Here is a 24,133-nt window from a genome sequence, read left to right as displayed (position 1 = left end):
TTGCTTCATAGTTGCCTAGATCAACTCGTTCCATAGAAATTGAAACTAGCGGCAAGGGAAATTCACTGCTGCAACTTGCTTATCATTTTCACACAACCGACGAGCACAGTTTTAAGCATTTCCATATACAGCCCAAACCGAAGATGTTGAACGACAACGAAATGCTTTTGGAAGTATGTGTCAAATACCTACAAAATGATACCATGCCTCAAAGCTCCGCCACCAACATGGTCATAATGGAAATTAATCTACCTTCGGGTTATACATCATCCGATGAGTATGGCCAGGAATTGCTGGCAAACGAAATCATTCAGAAAATTGAGACGAAGAATTCGGACACAACCACTGTTATCTACTTTGAAAAACTCATATCCAATGTCAACAACTGTCTGCAGTTATTGGCAGACAAAATCAATGATATAATCAATAGTAAGCCTTCTGCTATAGCAGTATATGACTATTACGATATAAGTCGCCATGACACCGCATTTTACAGCATATGAAGATGGAGAAAAAAAAATTATCATTGTTAGCATATTTAAAGAAAATGCAAATAAATATAACTTTTATACCCACCACAATAGGATGGGAGTATACTAATCTAGTCATTCCATTTGTAACACCTCGAAATATTCTTGATACCCTCGTAGTTCTGAATCGAACTACGCCATGTCCGTCCGTCCGTCGGTCTGTCGAAATCACGATAGAGGTCGAACGCATAAAGCCACTTGCCACCTGAAATTTTGCACAGATACTTAATACCGATGAAAATCGGGGGGATTGGGCCATATCGGTTGAAATTTCGATATAGCTCCCATATAAACCGATCTCCAGATTTGACTTTTTGGACACCTGGAAGCCGCAATTTTTATCCGATTTGACTAGAATTTTGCACGTGGTGTTCCGTTACGACTTCCACCAATTATGTAAAATACGGTCTGAATCGGTCTATAACCTGATATAGCTCAAATATAAATAGTAACCTCTAAAAAGAAAATTTTAAGTTACGAATTCCGTGCTAATTACAAAATCCTTAATTGTTTTCAATACCACTCCCCTAAGTTGGTTCATGATAGCTGTCCACCAAACTACTGAGGCGTAAGTAAGTATTGGTCTAATCACGCTCCTGTAGAGCCCGTGGACCATCCTAGGATTCAGGCCCCATTTCGAACCTACGGCCTATCTACATAGTGCCCAACATCTGTGAGTCTTCACAGGACTCTCCTGAATGTGACACTTCCAATTCAGTTTCCAGTCCAAGATCACACCTAAGTATTTGACCTTCTCAGATATCGAAATCGTTTTATTGAAAAAACGTGTTAAATGTGTCCACCTTCATCTTTCTATTTCAACAGGCATATTTCAGTCTTCTATGGATTAACGTCTCAATGTTAACCCATTGAGACCCCTGGGCCTAGCCCAGTCATGTGCCATACGCAATACCCTCTCGGCCTTTCTCATAGCTCGTTCGGATCCTTATAGGTTATTTATGGTGGTCACCCATAGGAGTGGCGATAAAATGCCCCCTGTAGCATGCCCTGTGCCACTTTCTCCTCATATTTATCTCATGAGAGTCGCAATTTATCCACCTGTTCCTTGGCATATGGTTTATCCAGTCTCTAAGGGCCCGGTCCACCTGGTACTGGTCTAAGGATTGGATCAATGTGTCGGTCTGCACATTGTTAAACGCCCCCTCGATGACAATGCAAACCGCCAAGGCGTACACAACCTCGTGCTGGGCTGTTTCCACCGACATTTCCCTGACATAGGCATGCTGTTTGTATTTGAGCAGTTCGCTGGATGTCCTACCCCTTATCATGGTATCTACAGTACGTTCTATGGTTTTGAGTAGAAAGGACGTAAGGCTTATAGGTCGGTAGGCCTTTGGTGTCGTATAACTTCCCTTGCCGGGCTTGGGTATAAATACCACCCTTGCCTCCTGCCAGGCTTTCGAAGTATATGCAAGTCTTCGGCAAGTCCTCCTTTTGTGATAACGCCGAAAATATTCCACGTAGACCGATCTCCCGATAAAGGGTCTGAAGCCCATAAAAGCATTATTTTTTCTCCGATTTCGCTGAAATTTGAAACAATGAGTAGTTTTAGGCCATCCAATATAGGACCCAAATATGGTTAAGATCGGACTATATTTAGATATAGCTGCCATATAGACCGATCTGCCGATAAGTGGTCTGAAGACCATAAAAGCTTTTATTTATTACCCGACTTCGCTGAAATTTGAAACAGTGAGTAGTTTAAGGCTTTCCGATAACTGACCCAAATATGGTTCATATCGGACTACCATATAGACCGATCTCCCGATAAATGGTCTGAAGGACATTAAAGCTTTATTTATTAACCGATTTCACTGAAATTTTAAACAGTGAGTAGTTTAAGGCTTTCCGATAACTGACCCAAATAGGGTTCAGATCGGACTATATTTAGATATAGCTGCCATATAGACCGATCTGACGATAAAGGGTCTAATGCCCATAAAAACTTAATTTTTTAACCGATTTTGCTGAAATTTAAAACAGTGGGTTATTTAAAGCCTCCCGATATTTGACCTAAATATGGATTAGATCGGTCTATATTTAGATATAGCTGTCATATAGACCGATCTGCCGATAAAGGGTCTAATGCCCATAAAAACTTTATTTTTTAACCGATTTCGTTGAAATTTAAAACAGTGGGTTATTTTAAGCTTCCCGAGATCTGATGTAAATATGGTTCAGATCGGACTATATTTAGATATAGCTGCCATATAGACCGATCTGCCGAGAAAGGGTCTAATGCCTATAAAAACTTTATTTTTTAACCGATTTCGCTGAAATTTGAAACAGTAAGTTCAGTTAGGCCCTTCGACGTCCTTCTTGAATTTGGCCTAGATCGGTCCAGATTTGAATATAGCTGCCATATAGACCGATCGCTCGATTTAAAGTCTTGGCCCTATAAAAAGCGCATTTATTATCCGATTTCCTTGAAATTTGACACAGTGACTTATGTTAGGCTTTTCGACATCCGCTTTCTTTATGGTTCAGATCGATTTATATTTGGTTATGGCTGCCAAATAGACCAATCTTTTGTTCTACAAAATTGAACAGTGACTTATATTTATTAGACCATTCAATGTCCGTGCCGAATTTGGGTGCATAAGTTATCCAATATTCACCGTATTGTGACGAAAGATGGTTTACATGTATACCCGAGGAGGTGGGTACCCAAAGTTCGGCCCGGCTTAATGCCTTTTCACTTGTTTAAGCTCAATGGTAAGGGGCCTCCTTTTCATTGCCGAGTCCGAACGGCGTGCAGCAGTGCGACACCACTTTGTGGAGAAGTTTTTTATATGGCTGCCATACCAAATGGTGCAGTACCTCCCAAATGTCGCCAGCATTAGGAAGGGATAACCAATGCTGAAAAGTTTGATGATGTTCTCGCTAGTATTCGAACCCAGGCGATTCGGTGGCCTCCAATATACCGTGTATATAGTCGTAAAGTTCACATTTGCATCTCTATTTCTTCCGCAAATCTGAAGGTTCTATGAAATTTTTAGGTACCCCGGTGGTCAAATTGGGGGTATCGCTCTGTAAGGGGTTTATTGATGGTTTTGATCCAATCGGGGGTAAAAATAAACTTGTCTGTATGCCATCTAAGGGGTTCTAGGTTACTAATTTACCTTTTTCAATCGTATTGCTGCTAAACCTATTAAAAACTGTGCCTGTTTGGGGCTCCAGACGTCAAATCGAAGGATCGGTTTAAGTGAGAGCTAAATGCATAGAAAGAAATATGAAGCAATGGAATAGTTTAATCATTCGAAAGCTTTTGTTATTTTGAGAGACGGACATAACTAGATCTGGTTAGAATGGCAAGTCCATTAAGACTACATATACTTCATAGGATCACAGAACGATATTTCAAATGCAATGAACTCTCGACTTGAAATCATATTAGCCTGCTGTTTCATCCGAAATCAATAAAATTCTCTCCAGCATAAGTTTTGGGTTTACATTTCTCCCGATTTCTATGAAACTGGAAATGGTATGGTGTATCCCCTTTTACATCTGTTCAAAGAATGCTCCTTATGGAGCTTATTGACAACAATTGCATGATTGATTATTCGCCCACAGAATTCTAATTTTTCATCCTATCTTTAGAAATTGGAAGCAGTGTGCCCTGTACTTTCTTCCATTATCCATTCTGAATACATTAACAGTGGTCTTCCAATATTAAGTAAATATATGGTTAGCAATATACCCATGGCAGTGGTTATAAATAAGTCTGGCCCGGCTAAACTTAAAACTTTTTTACTTGTTCTGATTCAAGAAATCGATGTCATAAAGTACATATTCTTGTAAAGGCCAGTGAAGAGTTAACAGCTACATTAGTTGTCGATTATTTATACCCACTTGTAAGTATATATTGACACACTGACCATTTTATTGATTGCATGGCGAGATTCCAATTGTAGCTGCAAACATCAAATACAAACAAGTAAAAGCGTGCTAAGTTCGGCCGGGCCGAATCTTATATACCCTCCACCATGGATCGCATTTGTCGAGTTGTTTTCCCGGCATCTCTTCTTAGGCAAAAAAAAAAGGATATAAATAAAGATTTGCTCTGCTATTAGAGCGATATTAAGATATGGTCCGGTTCGGACCACAATTAAATTATATTTATGTTGGAGACCTGTGTAAAATGTCAGCCAATTCGAATAAGAATTGCACTCTTTGTGGGCTCAAGAAGTAAAATAGAGAGATCGATTTATATGGGAGCTGTATCGGGCTATAGACCGATTCAGACCATAATAAACACGTATGTTAATAGTCATGAGAGAATCCGTCGTACAAAATTTCAGGCAAATCGGATAATAATTGCGACCTCTAGAGGCTCAAGAAGTCAAGACCCCAGATCGGTTTATATGGCAGCTATATCAGGTTATGAACCGATTTGAACCATACTTGGCACACTTGTTGGATACAATAACGAAACACGTCGTGCAAAATTTCATTCCAATCGGATAAGAATTGCGCACTCTAGAGGCTCAAGAAGTCAAGACCCCAGATCGGTTTATACGACAGCTATATCAGGTTATGGACCGATTGTTGGATATCATGACGAAATACTTCGTGCAAAAACTCATTCAAATCGGATAAGAATTGTGCCTTCTAGAGGCTCAAGAAGTCAAGACCCCAGATCGGTTTATATGGCAGCTTTATCAGGTTATGGACCGACTTGAACCATACTTGGCACAGTTTTTGGGTATCATAACAAAACACGTCGTGCGAAATTCCATTCCAATCGGATAAGAATTGCGCCCTCTAGAGGCTCAAGAAGTCAAGACCAAAGATCGGTTTATATGGCAGCTATATCAGGTTATAGACCGATTTGAACCATACTTGGCACAGTTGTTGGATATAATAACAAAACACGTCGAGCAAAATTTCATTCCAATCGGATAAGAATTGCGCCCTCTAGAGGCTCAAGAAGTCAAGACCCAAGATCGGTTTATATGGCTGCTATATCAGGTTATAGACCAATTTGAACCATACTTGGCACAGTTGTTGGATATAATAACAAAACACGTCGTGCAAAATTTCATTTCAATCGGATAAGAATTGCGCACTCTAGAGGCTCAAGAATTCAAGACCCAAGATCGTTTTATATGGCAGCTATATCAGGTTATAGACCGATTTGAACTATACTTGGCACAGTTGTTAGATATCATAAGAAAACACGTCGTGCAAAATTTCATTTCAATCGGATAAGAATTGCGCCCTCTAGAGGCTCAAGAAGTCAAGACCCAAGATCGGTTTATATGGCAGCTATATCGAAACATGGACCAATATGGCCCATTTACAATACCAACCGACCTACACTAATAAGAAGTATTTGTGCAAAATTTCAAGCGGCTAGCTTTACTCCTTCGGAAGTTAGCGTGCTTTCGACAGACAGACGGACGGACGGACGGACAGACGGACGGACAGACGGACGGACAGACGGACGGACATGTCTAGATCGACATAAAATGTCGCGACGATCAAGAATATATATACTTTATGGGGTCTCAGACGAATATTTCGAGTAGTTACAAACAGAATGACGAAATTAGTATACCCCCCATCTTATGGTGGAGGGTATAAAAATATACTCGTAAAATAAACAAGAGAGCAAATATGTAAAGTCTCCCTCTTATCAAGTGTGCCTTCATGCGCCTTTCATAAAATAAAAAATTCGCATTCAGTGTCTTCCAACCTGTGATTCAGCATGCATCAATTCTCTACGACTTGTTCAATCTTTCTGACAATTTGTGCAACCTGTGTATTAAGTGCAAAGTAAAACAACTTGAAATCACAAAAATGCAAAATAAATTAAAAATTTTTTGTACTTATAGCCATTACTCGATAGTTGCCCCCGCCACGATACGCTCCAATCGCAATTACTCAGTTTGTGTTTCATTGCATGATGCATCGACAGCCGCCACTATACGTCTCCGTCTACATTCCCCGACAAGTTCCATACATTTAAGTCAAGATGTTACGCTACAACCCTACGAAACAAAGCTGGTTGACTTTATGCCACCCCGGCTCTATGAAAAGTTCAATTATTCACTAACAGCTGAGGGAGTAAAAGGAATTACATTGAATAAAACCCAAGAATTGTATGCCATAACTGAAGGTGGACCGCGGGTATACATCGAAAGTGATAAAGGTCTCTACAAGCCGGGAGATGTTGTACAATTTAGAGTAATTGTTCTTAATGAACATGTGCAAATAACAAGAATCATTGAACCGATACGTATTCAAATTTTGGTAAGTATAAGAAGAGTTTTTAAGGCGCTGCGTGCCCACCGGAGAATTTTAAGCGGTATTTTTTTCTATTTTGCGGTATACTCATAAAAATGCGGTGTAAGTATCCATCATAATCATATTCGATGCGTGGTATGCTATGCACACTGCACTATGTGCCGAATGTGGGGTTTTAAAGGCACCAAATCTCAGGCAGTAGCTAGGACTGTAACATTTTGAACTGTGCCACTGCTGTGAGCGTGGAATTAACATCCTCCGATTGGATTCCTTTGCCCCTGACAGGTAGCAATTATTATCCGATTTGGCTATAATTTAGCATACTAACCTCTCCAACGGAGGCCATCGTAGCGCAGAGGTTAGCATGTCCGCCTATGACGCTGAACGCCTGGGTTCGAATCCTGGCGAGACCATCAGAGAAAAATTTCAGCCGTGGTTTTTCCCTCCTAATGCTGGCAACATTTGCGAGGTACTTTGCCATGTAAAACTTCTCTCCAAAGAGGTGTCGCACTGCGGCACGCCGTTTGGACTCGGCTATAAAAAGGAGGCAACTTATCATTGAGCTTAAACTTGAATCGGACTGCACTTATTGATATATGAGAAGTTTGCCCTGTTCCTGAATGGAATGTACATGGGCAAAATTTGCATTTGCAACCTCTCCTCCTTATCACCGAGCTTTAATTTAAATCGGGCAGCAATCATTGATATGTGAAAAGATTGCCTCGGTTCCTAAATGGAATGTTCATGGGCAAATTTGCATTTTTACCTCATATTACCGCCATCATTCTCGCCAAATATAAATACCCACCACCTCGGATATACATATTAACCTCATTACATAAAGTCCGGAGAAAAAAGTCCATTTATGAAATTTTGACAGCTATATCGAATACAGGCTGGTCTGGACCGAACACACCAGGGACGTCAAGTCGCCTAAGACGATCTAGACAAGTCCGTCCGTCTGTCTGTTGAAATCACGCTACAGTTTTAAAAAATAGAGATATTGAGCTGAAACCTTGCACAGATTCTTTTTTGTCTATAAGCAGTTTAAGTTCGAAGATGGACTATATCGGACTATATCTTGATATAGCTCCCATATAGACCGATCCGCCGATTTAGGGACTTACGCCAATATAAGCCACATTTATTATCCGATTTCGCTTAAATTTGGGACAGTGAGTTGTGTTAGGCCCTTCGACATCCTTCGTGAATTTGGCCCTGGTCGGTCCAGATTTGGATATAGCTGCCATATAGACCGATATCTCGCTTTAAATTTTCGGACTCATAAAAGGCGCATTTATTGTCCGATTTCGCCGAAATTTGGGACAGTGTTTTGTGTTAGGTCTTCGACATTTTCTGCAACTTGGCCCAAATCGGTCCAGATTTGGATATAGCTGCCATGTAGACCGATATCTCGAGTTAATGTCTTGGCCCCATAAAGGGTGCATTTATAATCCAATTTCACTGAAATTTGACACAGTGACTATTATTATGTATATGGTTCAGATCGTTTTTTTTTTAATATAGCTACTGTACTTATTATTTATTGGTCCAAATCGGAACATATTTTGATATAACTGCTATGGGACATAAGGTATGCCATTTTCACCGGATTTTGATGAAAGGTTGTCGACATATATACCCCAGGTTGTGGGTATCCAAAGTTCGGACCGGCCGAACTTAACGCCTTTTTACTTGTCAAATAGTGAGTTGTTTTAAGCCTCCATAAATCGGACTCAGATGTGGTTCAGAACGAAGTATATCTGGACATAGCTGTCATTTAGACCTGTCTGCCGATTAAGGGTCTTAGCCTGTAAAATCCGCATTTTTTGTCCGATTTCGCTGAAATTTGAATCAGGAAGATGTACCTAGGGCCCTAGTTTTCAAACCGAACATGGCCCATATCGGACCATATTTACATATTGCTGCCATATAGACCGTGTGACTGATAAATTTTAACAATTTGGATGAGGAAATTTATACTGCATGAAAAGTTTTTTTTTCGTTAGACTCACAGAGGCTTTGGAATGTAAACTAGAGATTTCTAAATTCTTTTATACTCAACCAACTAATTTTCGATTGATTTTTATTTGAAACTTTGAACTGTCAAGACGTTGTTCGGAAAGGACAGAAAATAATTAATTTTTGTTTAAAATTTTATTAGAATTTTTCATTTAAAACGAAGAAAATTCTAAGATTTTTTTACAATTTTGTCAAATAGCGCGTTAGAAAAGAAGCTTTGGCTTTCAGTTTTTGTGGAAAATCGCCGTGTTCCACATCGTTCAAGAAGATTCTAAAGGATTTTTGTGAGGCAATATTTTACCTACCACTGAAAATTTTAAAAGGAAATCTAGAAGAATCTCTACGAAACTACACAAGGATTTGACGATATAATTTTAACTGGACTTTGGAAAATTTGTATAACCGGACGCAACAAAAATAGTAAATCTGATTAGTAAATCTATTTGGAATTGCCGCTAAAGCGGGAATTCCCCATCAAATGGCAACTATTTAAGGAGGGCATTCATTGAAGCCAATATCACATAAGGATGTTCTCCATCAATTTAACAATATTTTGCAACCAAATGCTGTCTTTTAAATGGAAGAAACCCTAATTTAAAAATTCTACTTAATGAATTAGCTATCGAAATAATTTAACAACATTTTATACAAACCGTGAGCTCAGCAAACTAAATTTAAAAAAAAAAAAAAGAATTTCAGCTGCCAAAACAATGAATAACTCCCAGTCAACAGGCCTGATGACAACGTTGAATTAACGGGTGAGTCCTTATTTTATTTTTACATTCGCGATTTAGTTTGCATATGCTCAAATACCTACAACTAGTACACTTTAAAAAATCATAGAAATCAAAAAGATTTCTTCTGCTCATTTATTAATTGTTTTAATTTTTTTTTTTTTTTTTTGTTTAACATTTAAAATAATTATTACTAGTTTTTTTTTTTATCAAATTTGCAATTAATATTTCCTCTTATCTTAATATGATTGATAGCATCACTTTTTACTATTGTTTTGATTAATTTTAAATATATATTGTAATGAATTTCTAAGCATTATCCGTTCATTTGTGAAAGGTGATGGTCTTTAAGTAGAGGAGGTTATTTAAGGGCTGAAAGAACTTGGAATTCAGCATGGTAGGGTGGGAAGCTGAGCAGTTACGAGATCAATAACTGCATCCTGTAGTAATAACATCATCTTCCTATTTCTCCCTTTTCTATTTCCTTACTTCATTTTCTACCTCTATCCTTTTCAAGAGCTACCTTATTTTACTTTTATGTTTGCGAAACCGAGTCTACTTCTGAAGGGAAAGAACTGCCCCAAGACTGAGCGCGGCCGGGGCAAGGAGGTAGCCACTCCCAGAGGAAGTAGAGCCCGTGTGGTGGTTCGTTACATAAATTAAATGGCGCCCAACGTAGGGCCGCAACTGGCCGTTATCTAGCTATCCTAGATTTTTGGTTAAACAGTAATTTGACACCTTAATGCTGGTCCCTTATATTTATTTTCCTTTTAAAACTTAAATCTTTTAAAAGAATTTGAGACTTTCAACTTTTGCTGTTGCGAATTTCGTACCATATTACTTTTATAGGATTTTCTATCTTAATCTTAATCTATATCTTTTTTCTCTTTCTTTCTTTGCTATCAAAATTTCTTTAAGCAATTGTGGTGGACTTTATTAATTGGTTCAGATCGTTTATTTACCGCTGCAATAGTTTAAAGAAATCTTTCTTTTTACTTTCGAATCTACCTTCGCATTTTTGTACTATTGTAGTCTGGACTTTATAGGATGGTTTCATATCGTTTTGTTGCCACTACAATGGTTCAAGAATATTTTTAACTGCATTTTTCAAATTATAGTGGATTTATGCTTTCTGGTTTTAAGCTGGAAACGTACCCTGTAGTTTGATATGCAATATTCTTATTACTTATGATGATGTTACTGCAACTTAACACCTCTACTTTAAAGTACCTTCTTCCGAGTAGCAACTGAATAAGTTTTGCCATTATATAAAAGTCAATTTTTTTTTTTAATTTTTTTTTTTTGCGCTGGTTGCATTTTGTCAGTTAAGGCTATATCTTAAATCCGAATCAGAAAATTACACACATACAAAATGCCTGTTACACGAAGTAGGGACAGAAGTGCTAATATTGAAGCACAACCGAATGCTTCTAACGTGATAGATGATAATGCTGCCCCTCCTGAAGAGGAAAATAGAGGTAGGAGCAGGAGTAGGAATTCGCAGACAGATCGTGCTAGGGCACCATCTGCCAGTGACGTGAGAAGAAATGAAAGAAGAATCCGTTTATTGGTTTCAGAATCTATTTCTGAAATGCGTGATGAAATTTCGTCCTCTATTGCAAATGAACTCGAGAGATTAGTTCAGGGGTTGGATTTGAACAGAAGTGCTACTGTACCTAATGAGAATATGAATCCAGTGATAAGATCTGGATCAGTCAGAAATACAGGCTTGGATACATTACAAGATAGTCCTGAGAAGATTATGAATACAATCCGTAATTGGAAGTTATCTTTCTCAGGTTATAATAAGGATATACCAGTCGAAGAATTTATCTATAGGGTGAATATTATGACCACTAATACTCTAAATGGTAATTATGAATTATTATGCAAATATATTCATATTCTGTTTGAGCACAAGGCACTGGAATGGTATTGGAGATACCATCGGCAGAATGATGCTGTTGAATGGTCAGGTTTGTGTGCATCATTGAAGACTCAGTACAAGGATTCGTTCAACGATTTCGATCTAAAGGACGATATCCGACGCAGGAGGCAGAGACACAATGAGACCTTTGATGAATTCTATGACTCCATAATGTCTATAGCCGATCGACTTCGGGTGCCCATGACAGATGAGGAACTGTGTGAAACAATAATTCGCAACCTTAGGTCAGAGATAAGACATGAATTGCTTCATTTAGAAGTTTCTAGTGTTTCACAGCTTCGGAAATCGGTTAGGAGACACGAAAAGTTTGTCACAGAGCTTCAAGCAGCAAATAAATGGGGCCGATATCGTGATAAGGGCCAAATAGCTGAAGTTGGTAATGAAGATCTTCAGGGCAGCGACGATTCCGAGCAAGGAGATGTGATGGAAGTCCACCGAGAAGTTCTATGTTGGAATTGTCATGAAAGCGGCCATACATATAAATCTTGTATGAAGGACAGAACAATTTTCTGCTATGGTTGTGGTTTAATTAATACTTATCGGCCTACTTGTCCTAAATGCAGGGAGTCGGGAAATGTCCAGAGGGGTGTCCCTCAAAAGAAGAGTGGACATCCGTCACCATATCCAAGGAAATAGGGAACATATCTCCCTATTCGAATTCACAACCAACACAAGACCCAGACGAGAGAGAAGATAATTTACTCAGACTTAAAACAACCGGACCTACACAAATTTACTATAGAAATGCAAGACTGAGACGAAATTCTAAGCGTATACAAACATATTGGAAAAGATTGAAATCATTTAGAAAATTTACCATCGCATCTATAACTACAAAGGAGAATGATACTAGACCATATATCCCTATTACCATCGACAATAAACTATACTTTGCTTTATTAGACAGCGGGGCTAATAAGAGCGTTATTGGGGGTGATTTGTGTCATAAGGTGCAACAGTTACCAGGATTCAAGAAAGCCCATGGAAACGTTAAGACAGCAGATGGTCAGAACCAAAGTATATCTGGTATAGTTAACGTTGATTTTAAATTTCAAAATGATGATTACAAATTTGAGTTTTTAGTAATCGAATCAATAAGGCAAGACATTATTTTTTTTTTTTTTTTTTTTTTTTTTTTTTTTTTTGAGCGTGTTATTATTTGTGACTGATAAATTTTAACAATTTGGATGAGGAAATTTATACTGCATGAAAAGTTTTTTTTTCGTTAGACTCACAGAGGCTTTGGAATGTAAACTAGAGATTTCTAAATTCTTTTATACTCAAACAACTAATTTTCGATTGATTTTTATTTGAAACTTTGAACTGTCAAGACGTTGTTCGGAAAGGACAGAAAATAATTAATTTTTGTTTAAAATTTTATTAGAATTTTTCATTTAAAACGAAGAAAATTCTAAGATTTTTTTACAATTTTGTCAAATAGCGCGTTAGAAAAGAAGCTTTGGCTTTCAGTTTTTGTGGAAAATCGCCGTGTTCCACATCGTTCAAGAAGATTCTAAAGGATTTTTGTGAGGCAATATTTTACCTACCACTGAAAATTTTAAAAGGAAATCTAGAAGAATCTCTACGAAACTACACAAGGATTTGACGATATAATTTTAACTGGACTTTGGAAAATTTGTATAACCGGACGCAACAAAAATAGTAAATCTGATTAGTAAATCTATTTGGAATTGCCGCTAAAGCGGGAATTCCCCATCAAATGGCAACTATTTAAGGAGGGCATTCATTGAAGCCAATATCACATAAGGATGTTCTCCATCAATTTAACAATATTTTGCAACCAAATGCTGTCTTTTAAATGGAAGAAACCCTAATTTAAAAATTCTACTTAATGAATTAGCTATCGAAATAATTTAACAACATTTTATACAAACCGTGAGCTCAGCAAACTAAATTTAAAAAAAAAGAAAGAATTTCAGCTGCCAAAACAATGAATAACTCCCAGTCAACAGGCCTGATGACAACGTTGAATTAACGGGTGAGTCCTTATTTTATTTTTACATTCGCGATTTAGTTTGCATATGCTCAAATACCTACAACTAGTACACTTTAAAAAATCATAGAAATCAAAAAGATTTCTTCTGCTCATTTATTAATTGTTTTAATTTTTTTTTTTTTTTTTGTTTAACATTTAAAATAATTATTACTAGTTTTTTTTTATCAAATTTGCAATTAATATTTCCTCTTATCTTAATATGATTGATAGCATCACTTTTTACTATTGTTTTGATTAATTTTAAATATATATTGTAATGAATTTCTAAGCATTATCCGTTCATTTGTGAAAGGTGATGGTCTTTAAGTAGAGGAGGTTATTTAAGGGCTGAAAGAACTTGGAATTCAGCATGGTAGGGTGGGAAGCTGAGCAGTTACGAGATCAATAACTGCATCCTGTAGTAATAACATCATCTTCCTATTTCTCCCTTTTCTATTTCCTTACTTCATTTTCTACCTCTATCCTTTTCAAGAGCTACCTTATTTTACTTTTATGTTTGCGAAACCGAGTCTACTTCTGAAGGGAAAGAACTGCCCCAAGACTGAGCGCGGCCGGGGCAAGGAGGTAGCCACTCCCAGAGGAAGTAGAGCCCGTGTGGTGGTTCGTTACAACCGACAAATCGGTTTAGGGTCTTAAGACGGTAACAGGTGCTTTCATTATCCAATTTCGGTGAAATTTGAAGTAGCGAGTTAATTAAAGCGTGCTAAGTTTGGCGGGGCCGAATTTTATATAGCCTCCCGCATGGATCGCATTTGTCAAGTTCTTTGACCGACTTTTTCGAATAGAAAAACACCTCCTCCAAAATTTCAAGCAAATTGAGTTTCAAAAAGTTAAACTGGAGATCGGTTTATATCAGGTTATATACCAATTTAAACCATACTTAGAAAAGTTATTGGAAGTTATGCAAATTTCAACAAAAATAAAAATTTCGCCCTCTAAAAGCCCAAGAAGTCTAATCGGGAGATCGGTTTATATGGCAGCTATATCAGGATATTGACTAATTTAGACCATACTTAACACAGTGGTTAGAAGTAAAAAAAAACTGTTTATTCCAAATTTCGGCCAAATCGGAAAAAAATTGCGCCCTCTAGAAGCTCAAGAAGTCAAGATCCAAGATCGGTTTATATGGCAGTTATATCGGGAAACACCACGCTATTTCAGGATATGAACTGATTTCGACCATACTTACGCAGTTATGAGAAGTAACAAGTAAAAGCGTGCTAAGTTCGGCCGGGCCGAATCCTATATACCCTCCACCATGGATCGCATTTGTCGAGTTCTTTTCCCGGCATCTCTTCTTAGGCAAAATAGGATATAAGAAAAGAGTTGCTCTGCTATTAAGACGATATCAAGATATGGTCCGGTTCGGACCACAATTAAATTATATGTTGGAGACCTGTGTAAAATTTCAGCCAATTCGTATAAGGATTGCGCCCTTTGGGGCTCACGAAGTAAAATAGAGAGAACGATTTATATGGGATCTGTATCGGGCTATAGACCAATTCAGACCATAATAAACACGTTTGTTGATGGTCATGAGAGGATCCATCGTACAAAATTTCAGGCATATCGGATAATAATTGCGACCTCTAGGGGTCAAGAAGTCAAGATCACAGATCGGTTTATATGGTAGCTATATCAGGTTATAAACCGATTTGAACCTTATTTGACACAGTTGTAAAAATGTAAAAATAAAATACGTCATGCAAAATTTTAGCCAGATCGGATAGGAATTGCGCCCTCTAGAAGCTCAAGAAGTCAAATCCCCAGATCTGTTTATATGACAGCTATATCAGGTTATGGACCGATTTCAATATATCAGGTTATGGACCGATTTCAATATATTTGGATATAACAGCAAAACACGTCGTGCAAAAATTCATTCAAATCGGATAAGAATTGTGCCCTCTAGAGGCTCAAGAAGTCAAGACCCAAGATCGGTTTATATGGCAGCTATATCAGGTTATGGACCGATTTGAACCATACTTGGCACAGTTGTTGGATATAACAACAAAACACGTCGTGCAAAATTTCATTTCAATCGGAGAAGAATTGCGCACTCTAGAGGCTCAAGAAGTCAAGACCCAAGATCGGTTTATATGGCAGCTATATCAGGTTATAGACCGATTTGAACCATACTTGGCACAGTTGTTGGATGTCATAACAAAACACGTTGTGCAAAATTTCATTCTGATCGGATAAGAATTGCGCACGCTAGAGGCTCAAGAAGTCAAGACCCAAGATCGGTTTATATGGCAGCTATATCAAAACATGGACCGATATGGCCCATTTACAATACCAACCGACCTACACTAATAAGAAGTATTTGTGCAAAATTTCAAGCGGCTAGCTTTACTCCTTCGGAAGTTAGCGTGCTTTCGACAGACAGACGGACGGACGGACGGACGGACAGACGGACGGACATGGCTAGATCGACATAAAATGTCGCGACGATCAAGAATATATATACTTTATGGGGTCTCAGACGAATATTTCGAGTAGTTACAAACAGAATGCCGAAATTAGTATACCCCCCATCTTATGGTGGAGGGTATAAAAACATGCAAAATTTCGGCCAAATCGGGTAAGAATTGCACCCTCTAGAAGCTCAAGAAGTCAAGACCCATGATCGGTTTATATGGTAGTTATATCGGGTTATGAACCGATTTGAACCATATTTAGCACAGTAGTTGGAAGTCATAACAAAACACGTTATGCTTAATTTTAGCTAAACCGGATAGGAATTGCGCCCTCTAGAGGTTCAAGAAGTCAAATTGGGAGATCGGTTTATATGGCGGTTATATCAGGTTAAGAAGTGATTTAGACTATACTTGTCACAGTTGTTAGGAGTCATACCAAAACACTTCATGCAAAATGTCAGCGAAATTGGATAAGAATTGCTCCCTCTAGAAGTTCAAGAAGTCAAGACCCTAGATCGGTTTATGTGGCAGCTATATCAAAACATGGAACGATTTGGCCCATTTACGATCCCAAATGACATACATTAATAAGAAGTGTGTGTGTGCGAGATTTGAAGCGGCTAGCTTCACTCCTTCGAAAGTTAGCATGCCTTCGACAGATAGACGGACGGATGGACAGACGGACGGATGGCTAGATCAAGAATATATATTCTTTATGGGGTCTAAGACGCATATTTCGAGGTGTTACAAACGGAATGACGAAATTAGTATAGCCCCCATCCTATGGTGGAGGGTATAATATTGTTCAGATATAGCTGTCATATAGAGCGTTCTGCATATTTGGGGCTTTGAGCCCATGAAAGCTGCATTTATAACCCGATGTCACTGAAACCGGAAACATTGAGTCTCACTTTTTCACTAATGAATGACATCTTTTTCATCTCTTTACTACTACAGGATGCACAAAAAAATCGTATCAAGCAATTTAAGGATATACAATTGGATCGTGGTGTTTATGCAGCAAAATTCCAGCTGTCTAAACAACCAATTTTGGGTGAATGGACTATCACAGTTCACATAAGCGGCAAATACAACATGGACAAGAACTACAGATTTAAGGTGATGAAATATGTTCTGCCCAAGTTTAGTGTACACATTGAAAACGATAGATACATGTGGAATAAGGATAACATTTTGAGAGCTACTATCTATGGTAAATATACCTATGGCAAATACGTTCAAGGTACTGTGGATGTTTCCGTCTTAGAGTCCTCAAGAGACTTTAAGTATGCAAAAAACCAAACTGTTGAAATCGGCGATGGCGAGGTAAAAACTGAGGTGGTTTTTGATGTACAAGATGTAAGTTATTCTTGGAAGTTGTATATAGTGGCGACGTTAAGGGAAAAACACACAAATGTCACTGCGAGTGCTGAGAGCGAAGTACAATTTCAATATGGTCGCTACAATTTATTTGTACCCGACTCTGGAATCGGATTTGGCGATAAGAAACCGAATCGCTTTGAACTTCATGTGGAAAACTGGAATGGGACTCCTGTAAGAGATCGTACAACGCCGGTCTTTATGCATATGAAAGAAAAGAAATTGTCATCACTTTTAGATGAAAATGGCGTAGCAGTATTTGAATTTGAATACGAAACTACTGATACGTTTGGATTTAATTACAAGGATACGCAATTCACATTTAACAATTTGTTTGTGGAGAGATCCAGTTATGCGATCGATGACTCCAACTGTAAAATTAAAATGAGTCCCAGAAGGTAAGTCGATTGTTTGTGAAATATGCGATTAACAATGTTAACTTAAATAATTATTAAATAGTTCAAATAAGAAGAGGTCAAATATTAAAGGCCTTTTTCACAAAGTTTAATATAGATATGAAATAGGTTCATTTCACAAATTTCCTTTATAGAACTGTCTAATTAACCTATTTCAAATGTACATTTAGTTTTGTGAATAATCCTGTAAAAGTTTCATATCATGGATAATTATTATCTTACTTTATTAAAGCTCCACCATATACATAGTATCCAAATATATGTAGTTCGATCTCTATCTTATTTGGTTCAAATGCCGGGAAGCCTACGGCAAGTCACATTTTAAAATATCAGAGAAATCATGTAAAAGAATCCGCACTTTATAGAATAAGATCCTAAATCGGAAGATCGAGTCTATGTAGCAGCGATCCGATCTAGACCGTAATTGGCAAGCATATCAAGAGAGATCTAATACAACTCTATGTTCCAAATTTCAATGAAATCGGGTAATACATGCAGTCAATATGGCAGCAATATCTACATATGGTTTTATGTTTATCATATTCGGTTCGGATATTGGGAGGCCTACTGCATCTCACTGTGAAATCGGGTTATAAATGAAACTTTTGGGGGCTTAAGACCCCATATCGGCAGATCTATCTTTATGAAAGCTATATCGAAACCTGGCCCCATAACTACCACATTCAATTCGAACAGCGGGGCACCTAGTGGAGTTCACATTTTCTAGGTTTAAGCGAAATTGGGCAATAAATGTGGCTTTTGTTTGCTGAAGATTCTAAATCAACAGATCGGTTTTTATCGCTGCTATATTCGAATATGCTCCGATCTAAATAGTATTCGGTTCGCGTATTGGAAGGCCTAATAGCATCAAATATCAGCGACATCGGATAATAAATTTCGGTTTATATGGGCTACAGACAAATTGTAGATAGACAGATATATCTAAACATTACACAGTGGAAGAAAATCGAAAAACAAAACTAGTAAAAAACCAGTAAGGAAGGGAAAAGTCGGTGCCGACTGTTCGAGCAAACTTCTCAGATAATGTGGTAGTCGTCGAGGAAAGCGTTGTACAAAGTTTTGGCAAGATTGGTCAATAAATGCGCTTGCAGTGGATCTTAAAGTGAAAATCGGGCGATATATATATATGGCAGCTATATCTAAATCTGAGCCGATTTCTGTAAAATTCACCAGTAATATTGAGAGTTAAGAGAAAATCCCTCCTGCCGAATTTCGAGAAAATCGGTTAACAAATGACCATTTTATTGCAATATTACTTGAAATCGGACGAACATATATGTGGGAGGTATATCAAAATCTGAACCGGTTCCGAGCAAACTCCTCAGATACTGTGGGAGACGTTAAGGTAAGCGTATTGCAAAATTTTGGCAAGATGGATCAATAAATGCGCTTACTGGGACTCTAGAAGTTAAAATCGGGCGATATATATATTTGAGAGCTATATCTAAATCTGAACCGATTTCCATGAAATTAACCAGTAATATTGAGAGTTAAGTGAAAACCCCTCCTGCCGAATTTCGAGAAAATCGGTTAACAAAAGACCATTTTATTGCAATATTACTGCAAATCGGACGAACATATATATAGGAGCTATATCTAAATCTGATTTTGACCAAACTCTATGTATATTGTGGTAGTCATCGAGGAAAGCGTTGTGCAATATTTTGGCAATATTGGTCAATAAATGTGTTGGCAGTGGCTCTAGGAGAGAAAATCGGGCGATATATGAGAGCTATATCTAAATCTGAACCGATTTCCATGAAATTCACCAGTAATGTTGGCAGTCGAAAAAAAAACCTTCCCGCCAAATTTCGAGAGAATCGGTTAACAAATGACCTTTTTATTGCATTATTACTGCAAATCGGACGAACATATATATGGCAGCAATATCTAAATCGGAACCAATTTTTCCAATTTCAATAGGCTTCATCTCTAGGCCGAAAAACATGCCTGTACCAAATTTGGTTTATTTCGGACCATAACTAAACTGAATATAAGTCATTGTGTAAAATTTCAGCCAAATCTAGGAAGAATTGCGCACTTTAGGGGCTGAATAAGTAAAATGGGGAGTTCAGTTTATAGAGGAGCTGTATTAGGCTATAAACCGATTCGTGCCATATTCGACACGTATGTTTAAGATCATGAGAGAATCCGTTGTATAAATGTTCAGCCAAATCACTTGCGCCCCTTAGAGGCTCAATAAGTCAAAATCCCATATCGAATTATATGGCAGCTATATCAGGTTATGGATCGATTTGAACCATTACTACCACAGTTGTTGAAAGTTAAAACAAAACATCTCATGCAAAATGTTAGCTGATCGAATAATAATTGCGCCCTCTAGTGGCTCAGGAAGTCAAAACCCCAGATCGGTTTATATGGCAGTTATATGAGATTATGGACCGATTTGAACCATTATTAATACAGTTGTTGGAAGTCATAACAAAACACGTCATGCAATATTTCAGCCAAATCGGATAATAATTGCGTCCTCTAATGTCTCAAACAATCAAGACCCCCGATGGGTTTATATGGCAGCTATATCATGGACCGATTTGAACTATTCTTAATACAGTTGTTAAAAATCATAACAAAAAACACGTCGTGCAAAATTTCAGCCAAATCGGATAGAAATTGCGCACTCTAGACGCTCATGAAGTCAAGACCCCAGAGAGGTTTATATGACAGATATATCAGATTATGAACCGATTTCAACCATACTCAGCACAATTGTTGGAAGACATAATAAAACATCTCATGCAAAATGTCAGCCAAATCGGATAAGAATTGTGCCCTCTAGCGGCTCAAGAAGTCAAGATCCCAGATAGGTTTATATGGCGGCTATATCAAAACGAGGACCGATATAGCCCATTTACAATCCCAACCGACCTACACTAATAAGAAGTATTAGTGCAAAATTTCAAGCGGTTAGCTTTACTCCTTCGAAAGTTAGAGTACTTTCGACAGACAGACGGACGGACGAACGGACATTGCTAGTTCGGTTTAAAATGTCATGACGATCAAGATATATATACTTTATGGGGTCTTAGACGATTATTTCGAGGAGTTACAAACAGAATGACGAAATTAGTATACCCCCATCCTATGGTGGAGGGTATAATATGCCATTTGTGAACGCATAGGGATGACTCCATCGAGCACTGGTATGGTGAAAGGCCGTAAAGAAGAGCACACGTGCGAGGAAGTTCGAGAGAGTCCAGAGACTAGCCTGCGTCGGGGTCACAGGGGCACTGAGATCCGCACCGAAGGCTGACCTCGAGGCGATGCTGGATATGCAGCCCATTCAGACTGACCTTGAAGTCATGCTGAAGGAGGATGGTTGCGACCACAGTTCCATTCTGGGTGTTATGGATACGAAGGGTGGACTTAGGAGGATCTTCGACTACTTGGCATCAGTGCCGACTGGAGTGGGGGCATTCGCGATTCGTTTTCCTGGGAGGGATGAATGGAGGGCGATTGCTTTACTTAAGGAGGATGAGACGTCAATCTATACAGATGGCTCCAAGAGGGTTCAGGGACTGGATTGGGGGTCTACTCTAACGCACTCAATATCGGTATCTCTCCAAGACTGCTGGCCGAGTGTACGATATTTCAGGCAGAGGTCTTATCATTGCAGTAGCAGCAAGGTAAATTCTGGTAAGGAATTTATCGCTCTCAAAACTCAGAATTTATGTGGAGAGTGTGGCTGCGCTCAAGGTCTAGGGGTCGAGGATGGTGGGATCGAGATGCGAGGCGAATTGTCCCCGGATAGGTTCCGGGTTCACGATGTAAAGCTGCCATGGATTCCCGGACATGAGGGGATTCCCGGACATGAGGGGATTCCCGGACATGAGGGGATTCCCTGAAATGAGAGGGCGGACGAGTGCGCAAGGAGGGGTTCGTCTGCGCCGGGCGGACCAGCCACCACACTTGGCTACGTGCCAATTGTCGAGCTACTGAACACAGTAGAGCGGATGGCCAGGGCGGCGTCGGTGGCGAGATGGGTCTGGGTGGATGGTTGCCAGACTGCAAAGGCAATCTGGCTTGTCATCGACCGGAGGAGGACGATGGAGTTGCTGGCGTTCGATAACCGGTACCTTAACCGGACAGTGTGCTATAGGCCGCATGGCGGCGTGCATGGGAATACTGCACAATTATGTCCGGGTATTCAGGGGCGTAGGCTCTGCTTTCTGGGGAGCCATTTCTTCTGTGATCTGGATGAACTAGTGATCTGGGTGAACAAATCTCAGGACACCTATCAGAGGTACTCGTAGAGAGAGATTTATTGAAGAAACTGGATGGTTCCGACGGGTGGTGCCATAAGCTCCGGCGTAGGTACATCCGTGATAGCGTGGGGTGGGAATTTCTTTACCCCCTGCTCGGGTTCTCCATTCTTCCTGTTTTATACCCTCCACCATAGGATGGGGGTGTACTAATTTCGTCATTCAGTTTGTAACACCTCGAAATATGCCTCTAAAGTATATATATTCTTGATCGTCGTGACATTTTAAGTCGAACTAGCCATGTCCGTCCGTCCTTCGAAAGCACGCTAACTATTGAAGGAGTAAAGCTAGGCGCTTCAAATTTTGCACAAATACTTCTTATAGGTGTAGGTCGATTGGGATTGTAAATGGGCCAAATCGGTCCCATTTTTTAATATAGCTGCCATATAAGCTGATCTTGGGTCTTGACTTCTTGCGCCCTCTAGAGGGCGCAATTCTCGTCCGATGTGACTGAAGTTTTGCACATAGTGTTTTGATATTACCTCTAACAACTGCGCTAAGTATGGTTCAAATCGGTCCATAACCTGGTATAGCTACCATAGAAACCAATCTGGAATGACGTGTTTCGTTATGACTTTCAATAACTGTGCTTAGTATAGTTCAAATATTTTCTTACCTGATATAGCTGTCATATACACCGAGCTGGGATATTGACTTCTTGAGCCTCTAGGGGGCGCAATTCCTATCCGATTTGGCGAGAAATTTGGCATGACTTGTTTCGTTATGACTTCAATCTACTAAGCTATGTATGGTTCATCGGGCCATAACCTGATATAGCTGTTTTATAAACCGATGTGGGATCTCGACTTCTTGAGCCTCTAAAGGGCGCAATTCTTATGCGAATTGGCTGAAATTTTACACCATGACTTCCACTATGGTCTCCAACATTCAGTTCAATTATGGTCCGAATTGGACCATAACTTGATATAGCTCCAATAGCATAGTAATTCTTATCTTTTATCCTTTGTTTGCCTAAATAGAGATACCAGGAAAGGAACTCGACAAATGCGATCCACGGTGGAGGGTATATAAGATTCAACTTAGCACGCTTTTACGTGTTATACCCACCACAGTAGGAAAGAGGGTATATAAGGGTATATAAGGGGACCATATTTGGATATAGCTGCTATATAGACCGATTTTGCGATAAAGGGTCTAATGCCCATAAAAGCTTTATTTTTCATCCGATTTTGCTGAAATTGTAAACAGTTAGTAGTTTAACGCTTCCCGGCAACTGACCCAAACATGGTTCAGATCGGACTACTACCATATAGACCGATCTCCCGATAAAGGGTCTGAAAACCATAAAAGCTTTATTTATTGACCGATTTCGCTTTGCAACAGTGAGTTATTTTTAAGCCTCCCGACATCTGACCTGAATATGGATTAGATCGGTCTATATTTAGATAAGCTGCCATATACCCCGCTCTCCCGATAGAGGGTCTGAAGCCCATAAAAGCTTTTTTATTACACTATTTCGTTGAAATTTGAAACATATATGGATATAATATGGATTAGATCGGTCTATATTTAGATAAGCTGCCATATACCCCGATCTCCCGATAGAGGGTCTGAAGCCCATAAAAGCTTTTTTTATTACACTATTTTGTTGAAATTTGAAACAGTGGGTTATTTTAAGCCTCCCGACATCTGACCCAATTATGGTTCAGATCGGACTACATTTAGATATAGTTGCCTAGTAGACCGATCGCCCGATAAGGAGTCTGAAGCCCATAAAAGCTTTATTTTTTATCCGATTTTGCTTAAATCTGGAATAGTGCGCAGTTGTAAGCCTCTCAATATCCGACTCAAATATGGTACAGATCGGACTATATGTAGATATAGCTGCCATATAGACCGATCTGCAGATAAAGGGTCTGAAACCCATAAAAGCTTCATTTTTTAACTGATTTCGCTGAAATTTGAAACAGTGAGTAATTTTAAGCCTCCCAACATAGGACCCAAATGTGATTCAGATGGGACTATATTTAGATATAGCTGCCATATTAACCGATCTGCCGATAAAGTGTCTGAAGCCCATAAAAGCTCTATTTATTACTTGATTTCGTTGAAATTTGAAACACCGGGTTGT

At 38.8% G+C, this 24,133-nt stretch overlaps 2 protein-coding genes across 2 annotated transcripts in view; both read left to right on the top strand.

Moving 5' to 3' along the window:
* Positions 1-604, top strand: part of LOC106084951 (thioester-containing protein 1 allele S1) — a 50,187-nt gene extending 49,583 nt beyond the window's left edge. Inside the window, exon 9 of the mRNA XM_059364238.1 lies at positions 12-604. Coding sequence (XP_059220221.1) covers positions 12-503 — 492 coding nt within the window. The 3' untranslated portion in view covers positions 504-604. The remainder of the gene's footprint in view (positions 1-11) is intronic.
* A 5,473-nt stretch (positions 605-6,077) lies between these two features.
* LOC106084940 (thioester-containing protein 1 allele R1) overlaps positions 6,078-24,133 on the top strand; it is a 36,932-nt gene continuing 18,876 nt past the window's right edge. Inside the window, exons 1-3 of the mRNA XM_013248919.2 lie at positions 6,078-6,329; positions 6,389-6,806; positions 16,899-17,719. Coding sequence (XP_013104373.2) covers positions 6,262-6,329; positions 6,389-6,806; positions 16,899-17,719 — 1,307 coding nt within the window. The 5' untranslated portion in view covers positions 6,078-6,261. The remainder of the gene's footprint in view (positions 6,330-6,388; positions 6,807-16,898; positions 17,720-24,133) is intronic.

The sequence above is a fragment of the Stomoxys calcitrans genome, chromosome 3 (assembly GCF_963082655.1).
Source record: "Stomoxys calcitrans chromosome 3, idStoCalc2.1, whole genome shotgun sequence".
NCBI lineage: Eukaryota > Metazoa > Arthropoda > Insecta > Diptera > Muscidae > Stomoxys > Stomoxys calcitrans.
The sequence above is the reverse complement of the archived record's forward strand: the minus strand, read 5'-3'. Positions and strand labels throughout refer to the sequence as shown.